The 8,175-nt window shown below is 49.6% G+C and overlaps 1 protein-coding gene across 1 annotated transcript in view; it reads right to left on the reverse strand.

Annotated features, from left to right (window-relative positions):
• Positions 1-887: 887 nt before the first annotated feature.
• The window catches only part of RAB41 (RAB41, member RAS oncogene family), a 9,745-nt gene continuing 2,457 nt past the window's right edge, over positions 888-8,175 (reverse strand). The window contains exons 4-7 of the mRNA XM_018572137.1: positions 7,913-8,024; positions 4,499-4,592; positions 2,823-2,889; positions 888-1,009 (exon numbers count right to left, since the gene is read on the reverse strand). Of these exons, the coding sequence (XP_018427639.1) occupies positions 945-1,009; positions 2,823-2,889; positions 4,499-4,592; positions 7,913-8,024 (338 nt within the window). The 3' untranslated portion in view covers positions 888-944. The remainder of the gene's footprint in view (positions 1,010-2,822; positions 2,890-4,498; positions 4,593-7,912; positions 8,025-8,175) is intronic.

Raw genomic sequence — 8,175 nt, forward strand, 5'->3', positions numbered from 1 at the left:
TTGGGTATGGAGGGTTTGGACCGGTTTGGGTGGGTATGGAGGGTTAGGATTGGTTTGGGTATGGAGGGTTTGGACCGGTTTGGGTGGGTATGGAGGGTTTGGACCGGTTTGGGTGGGTATGGAGGGTTAGGATTGGTTTGGGTATGTAGAGCTAGGATTGGTTTGGATCTGGTATGAAGAATTTGGATTGGGGCGCCCGTGTACTTCTCTATTGGCTGATAATGTAAAGTTGAGTTGACTTCCTCTTTACCTGGAACTTTCTTATAAAGTAGATTTCTTAATATCAGAGGACCGTTCATAGTGCAATCAATGACTAAAGATCGCTCGTCAGCTACGACAAGGATTTAGAAGTTAGCAAATCTGATACAAAAATAACTCTGAATAAAAACATAAAATAAAGTGTCACTTATGAGCAGACCAAAGAATTCAAAATAAATAAAATATATATATATGAATCTCAAAGTAAGACACTCTGGTCTGTCCATGTTATCTGTACACCGGTAAGGACACCTCCGTGTACCTGGAGTAGTGAGAACTAAGGTGGGCGGAAGGTGCATTGTGCTTCCTGACTCACCGCTGCATCCTGGCTCATTCACCGAGAACATGTCGGCACAAATGTTTCCATTATTTTGTCACATTGAGAGTATTAGGAGGGCCCCCTTGAGTTCTGGCAAGGGGGGCCCAAAGTGCAAGAAATAAAAACTATACATACAGAAAAATTCTCATTCTCCAACCGTACACAACACCATGCAGTTTGAGTGAGATGAGGCGGGCTGTGGCTTGTTCCCAGGGGTCCCACCCTCCCACCCCCATAAGATGACGGAGCACACACTGCATCCACACACTGGGAATCTAAGAGATAAATAGACACTTTTGATTTCCTTTTTGATGCATTTGGACGGCAGCGGGATCTCCGGTGCAGACCGTTGGAATATCCGGAGGTGTTAGCAGGAGCAGCCGCTTTCCGTCACCGGCTGCTCGGGGGGCTTCTCCAACTTGATGTCAATCACTGGAGAGGGCGGGTTAAGGGAAAATGACATTCCTAGAGGGCTCCGGGCACAAGTTCTACATTGCCTAAAGTAAGCGCCATTGGAGATTCTAGTCATTAGGTCATATCCCTATTTCAACCTGCCAAAGGCAATGTGTTGCATACAGCACTTTCCAACTATTAAAAGGAGTTCTCTTGCTTCCTCGAAGTTCTGCTCGGGGATCGCAAACCCATAACCCCATCACAAGTCACCCCATTACACTCCTTAGGACTACTTGTCCCATCATTCTTAGCATCAGCATGCATTCGTACCCCTTCATTGGGGTGATGCGAGGGTGCTGCCTGTGCAGACACAAGCAGATTGGCTGCACTAAGTACACAAGACACGCCTCTGCTTCTCCTCTAAGGAAAGTGATTGGAAGCCTCAGGAGAAAGCTTCCAATCACCTCCCTTGGAAGAGGACTAGAGGCGTGTCTTCTGTATGTTGTCCTCTAAGGCTGCCTGATTGTGTCGGCGCAGGCAGTGTCCTTACGCCATGCTACAGTCCTCTAACGGGAGTGTGCATGAACAGGTGGCTATGGCAGAACCCCATAGGACCGGGGGTATAGGCATGCGCACGGGATGTATAGGGTGCGCCTGGGCACATCCCCCGAACGTAGGATTGACACCTGTCTGGGATTCACTCGGACAGTCTGGGTTTCAGGCCAGTTGGAACCTGAACACTAAATGTCAGGCAGAGAGGAGCAACCACTGGGTCCTGCTGTTCCAACTTGAGTGAATGGAGGAGGCACGGGACACAGAGGGACGCTGGAATTTGGGGAAGAAGGTGGTGTCTGAAACACAGAGTGCAGATAAGTCTTGAAGGGCACACTCTCCTGGCTCTCTCTCCCCTGGCTGCACCTCCTTGCTCCCTCCCCTGGCTGCCCCTCCTCGCTCTCTGCCTCCCCTGGCTGCCCCTCCTCGCTCTCTGCCTCCCCTGGCTGCCCCTCCTCGCTCTCTGCCTCCCCTGGCTGCCCCTGCTCGCTCTCTGCCTCCCCTGGCTGCCCCTCCTAGCTCTCTACCTCCCCTAGCTGCCCCTCCTCGCTCTCTGCCTCCCCTGTATATTTTACCCCCCAAAAAATTGCCATGCAGCGCTAGAGTATTTGGGTTTCACTTGAAGAAAATGTGGCAACCCTACCCAAGCGCAACAGGTGGTGGAGAGATCACAAATATCTCTGTTACTGGCTCAGCGATAGAGTGCAGCAGCACTTGCCACTTACATTCCTTACCTAACAGCCACACCCCTCGGTGCCTGGGAAGCTGCGAGGGAGTGTGACAGCGGCTTCTCATCCAATCAGGATGCCGGGTGGGTGGTCAAATGACCACAGTAAAATTGTACTTTACTCACCCAGGAAAAGTAACAAGGTCACTGTAATGCAGACCTACAACTTACCATCCTTATTATCCCCCATCAGGAGTAAAAGTCCTGGGTAAGGTAGAAGTCACAGGAAATGACTCTCGCACAGGGCTATGGACTCCCACAGTGTGACATTGGCCCGTTACTATCTAATGGAGGGAGTTTTCAAACAAAATGCACTTATCCATCCTTTACCCTGACCTAGCCTAAGGCCCCCCTCCCCCTCCACGGATGTATACTTACCTCAACTCGACATGTGCGCGCTCTGCTGTTTGTTTGCCTAGAGTGCTGCAAGCATCAATACGTGCCCTTCAAATCAAAGCTGTTCTCTGCCCATTCGGGACTTATAAATACTAAGCGTTGGCTTGCATAGCTGAACCACACTGAAGGGTGTAGGTGACTTCTGCCTGAATTCCCTCAATGACAAGCAAAGGATACTGTCCTCTTTACTCTTCTCTGGCGTGCTGTCCATGCCGGGTAAAGCAGCGGCGACGCGACGGAAGAGCTGGAATTAGAAGAACGCGGATCAAAGATTTGCATGCAATGAATGTGTGCGTCAGTCTTCGTTTATCGCTTTAACGCCCAATGAGGTCTCACACCCTTTTACTTCTTTCTAGACCTGCTCCCCCATGTGTGCTTTGTCTGGATGGAAATTCTGTTCCCTGCCTTCCCCTTCCACTGCTCTGTGCTGGCGGAGCTGAGTAACAGCCGTACCCCTCATCACAGGTGAAAGAATTGGGGTGCGTCCCATATATTACGGACTGTGCTGGGGGTAACTATGCCGCCTATTAGACTGCACTGTCACCTCTTCTGTCCAACGTACTCCCTACACACCCTTCAAATCCCCTCTTCTGTCCAACGTACTTCCTACCCACCCTTCAAATCCCCTCTTCTGTCCAACGTACACCCTACACACCCTTCAAATCCCCTCGTCTGTCCAACGTACTCCCTACACACCCTTCAAATCCCCTCTTCTGTCCAACGTTCTACCTACCCTCCTTCAAATCCCCTCTTCTGTCCAACGTACTTCCTACCCACCCTTCAAATCCCCTCTTCTGTCCAACGTACTCCCTACACACCCTTCAAATCCCCTCTTCTGTCCAACATACTTCCTACTCACCCTTCAAATCCCCTCGTCTGTCCAACGTACTCCCTACACACCCTTCAAATCCCCTCTTCTGTCCAACGTACTCCCTACACACCCTTCAAATCCCCTCTTCTGTCCAACGTACTCCCTACACACCCTTCAAATCCCAACTCTACCCTACCACTATTTCCTACAGCTTATACCTCCCTTCTCCACCTTGTCATACAACCCGATGGAATTACACTACCACCCATTTACTGGACAATACATGGCCCCCATCTCTCCCGCTCACACCCCCACCTCCTACAATCCCAACTAATGGCCTGCGCCTGGAAGACCGCATGACCCTACCATACACTATGACGGCACAATACGGTGAATTCACAAAGCTAACACCCCAGGATAAGATTCTTTACTGTAATTTCCAAATCACATTGGACTCGCCGGAATATAACGATCACTTTTTAACAATAAGGATCCTTATCCTGAAGTGTCAGCTTTACAACGTACTTCCTACTCACCCTTCAAATCCCCTCGTCTGTCCAACGTACTCCCTACACACCCTTCAAATCCCCTCTTCTGTCCAACGTACTCCCTACACACCCTTCAAATCCCCTCTTCTGTCCAACGTACTCCCTACACACCCTTCAAATCCCAACTCTACCCTACCACTATTTCCTACAGCTTATACCTCCCTTCTCCACCTTGTCATACAACCCGATGGAATTACACTACCACCCATTTACTGGACAATACATGGCCCCCATCTCTCCCGCTCACACCCCCACCTCCTACAATCCCAACTAATGGCCTGCGCCTGGAAGACCGCATGACCCTACCATACACTATGACGGCACAATACGGTGAATTCACAAAGCTAACACCCCAGGATAAGATTCTTTACTGTAATTTCCAAATCACATTGGACTCGCCGGAATATAACGATCACTTTTTAACAATAAGGATCCTTATCCTGAAGTGTCAGCTTTGTGAATTGAGCCAGATGTCAAATAAAAACATCATGGGCATAATTGACATTGTACCCGGTCTTGGCACTAGTTTCAATGAACATCACGCTGAGCTCCTTGGCCCTCTGCTCTCCCTCCTCGGTGGTGATTTGTCTATTTAGGACACGGTGAACACAGATAAGAACACACATGTAAGGTTTAGATATGACCACCTCTCTCCTGATTCTTATTTGCACAGCAATACATGAAGCAGAGGGGTACGGGGAGATAGATGCACAATCCGGGGTTAGTTCTCGTCAAGGGGGATGTCTGGGCAGAAAAAAAAATGACATTCAGTAAATCTCTGTAATACTCGCACTTTTCCCCATGTGTTGTCACAGGTACCAAAAAATATCTGTTGGCAGAAATACAGTTAGCACCAGCAGTAGGTTGGTACAGTGTTGTCAGCCCTGTCTAGTTCTGTGCGGCTGGACTACAGAACATCTCCCTTTGTGTTATGCAGATGAGGAGGGGAGGGATGATGGCCATGAGGAGGAGGGAAGGGATGATGGCCATGAGGAGGAGGGAAGGGGGGTGTTATGGCCATGAGGAGGGGCATTCTGTAGTTCAACAAAATAGATCTGGGCAGGGCTGTCACCATTGCTTGTGATTTCGGAGCCAGTGTTGTCAGCTCACTACAGGATGTCAGGAGCTCTCTGGATTTCTGGCAGATCGCCCGGGATTGTTCTGTACCTCCAGTGCTTTAAAAGAAAAATTTCAATGCAGAAAAATACTGAACATGTTTGTTTTTTTCCCCCCCAGACAAACCTCCAACATCCAAATCATCATTTACATTGCAGACAGAGTTGGTGATCTCCCGACATCAGACAAGGAAAGGGTTAGGACATGATTAGCAGCCGCGTCTCACCAACTTCAGTCACACTAAGTAGTGACCGCCCCTTTAAATCAAGGAGGAGGGTGACAGAGCGCAGACTAGGCGCGGGAACCTACCTGTGTGACAACACATCCCGCCTTATACAAGACATTCAGTCCCCCGTGCTGCCTCTCGCCCTCTGCACAGAAACCTGTCTATAGCAATGGAACAAAACCAAAATGAAACGGAAATAAAAAAGAAAAAAAAAAAATACAGCAAAACAAAAAGAAACATGAAAACAAAAAAGAAAAAAAGAGCTGCAAAGGAAATAAAATGTGACACAAAGTAACTGAAGACGGGACATGCAGAGCGGCGGAGCTACGTCTACTGACCGCGCAAAATGAGGTTTTATTGCATGAATATAGAAAAAGCTAAAATACAAATATACTGGAGTGCTCAGGATGTATACAAAGGTCTCCATGACACATGCAGGGATATACATGGGAGGTCTCCATGACACCGCCAGGGATATACATGGGAGGTCTCCATGACACCGCCAGGGATATACATGGGAGGTCTCCATGACACCGCCAGGGATATACATGGGAGGTCTCTATTACACCGCCAGGGATAGACATGGGAGGTCTCTATGACACCGCCAGGGATAGACATGGGAGGTCTCTATGACACCGCCAGGGATAGACATGGGAGGTCTCTATGACACCGCCAGGGATAGACATGGGAGGTCTCTATGACACCGCCAGGGATAGACATGGGAGGTCTCTATGACACCGCCAGGGATAGACATGGGAGGTCTCTATGACACCGCCAGGGATAGACATGGGAGGTCTCTATGACACCGCCAGGGATAGACATGGGAGGTCTCTATGACACCGCCAGGGATAGACATGGGAGGTCTCTATGACACCGCCAGGGATAGACATGGGAGGTCTCTATGACACCGCCAGGGATAGACATGGGAGGTCTCTATGACACCGCCAGGGATAGACATGGGAGGTCTCTATGACACCGCCAGGGATAGACATGGGAGGTCTCTATGACACCGCCAGGGATAGACATGGGAGGTCTCTATGACACCGCCAGGGATAGACATGGGAGGTCTCTATGACACCGCCAGGGATAGACATGGGAGGTCTCTATGACACCGCCAGGGATAGACATGGGAGGTCTCTATGACACCGCCAGGGATAGACATGGGAGGTCTCTATGACACCGCCAGGGATAGACATGGGAGGTCTCTATGACACCGCCAGGGATAGACATGGGAGGTCTCTATGACACCGCCAGGGATAGACATGGGAGGTCTCTATGACACCGGCAGGGATAGACATGGGAGGTCTCTATGACAGCGGCAGGGATATACATGTGTATATAGGACATTTCTAATATGCATATAAATGACTTTCATAGTATCACTCACATTGTATTCAGAAAAACTGATGTACAAGAAAACAAAGTGGAATGGAGATGGATGACACAGACAACCTAAACCAATCAATCCATGTTCTTTTTGTATCAATATGCTGAGTGATATGAAATACTCAATGCGGGCCACACGTAGGCATGCGTCAGCAGCACCCGGGAGGTTGTCATGTGACATACGTGCCGGCTTGGACTGGAGAATCCTCCGGTGGGCCCCTACACATACAGCACCACTGCCATAAGCTGCAACTGAACTCTCACTAAGCTGGGCTGTCCCGCTGCCCCCGTGGTCCATACACCTCCATGATGTTTCAGAGAGGACTCACTGACACTGATGACTTCAGGTGCCGGCCCTCATCCCAGTACCAGTGTACAGGCAGACATCATTACCTGGATGACTGCACCCCTTCTTCACATTGTGGAACCACCTATGAATGCAAAACCTTCTAAAGGTGTGGAGATAGGGTCTGATCTGAGGGGTGAAGGTGCAGGAATTGGATCTGATCTTAGGGGTGAAGGTGCAGGAATTGGGGTAATCTGAGGGGCGAAGGTGCAGGAAATGGGGTGACCCGAGGGTTGAAGGTGCAGGAATTGGATCTGATCCGAGGGTTGAAGGTGCAGGAATTGGTGTGACCCGAGGGGTGAAGGTGCAGGAATTGGTGTGACCCGAGGGGTGAAGGTGCAGGAATTGGTGTGACCCGAGGGGTGAAGGTGCAGGAATTGGTGTGACCCGAGGGGTGAAGGTGCAGGAATTGGGATGATCTGAGGGGTGAAAGTGCAGGAATTGGGATGATCTGAGAATGAAAGGTGCAGGAATTGGGGTGATCTGAGGTGTGAGGGTGCAGGAATTGGGATGATCTGAGGGGTGAAGGTGCAGGAATTGGGATGATCTGAGGGGGGGGAAGGTGCAGGAATTGGTGTGATCTAAGGGGTGAAGGTGCAGCAATTGGGGTGACTTACAGATACTAAAGGGTCCACTCTAACTCCTATCATTAGGATCTATCGGGTGTATTTCATAGAGGTGACACAAAGAGAAACGATGTACAAAGTATTGGAAGCATTGCTCTGGGAGGATGAGAGGAGATTGCCGAGTGGTTGTCACGGGTTACTGTCCACAATTAAAGAATAAAACTTCCCCTTTCCGGAGGTCACCCGTCTGATGTACTTCCTTCATTACCTCTTATCTGCCAGATCCGTCTTATTCCCCACAAGCATAATGATGACATCACTTCCCCTCTCTGTCCGCACGTCATCTATCCATTTGGATGTCTGCTGGAAGGAATTCAGATCTGTGCAGAAGAAGAAGGAGACGAATGTTGTATTAGAAATCATTTATCATTATACAGACTTCCTATGAAGGATCACTGCAGCTTGGGGCAGCTCTGGGTCAGTGCCTCACCTACTGACAGAGGAAGACGTATACTTCCACCCATCCCCCCC

Source organism: Nanorana parkeri, unplaced genomic scaffold (genome assembly GCF_000935625.1).
Source record: "Nanorana parkeri isolate BGI_ZX_2015 unplaced genomic scaffold, ASM93562v1 scaffold1946, whole genome shotgun sequence".
NCBI lineage: Eukaryota > Metazoa > Chordata > Amphibia > Anura > Dicroglossidae > Nanorana > Nanorana parkeri.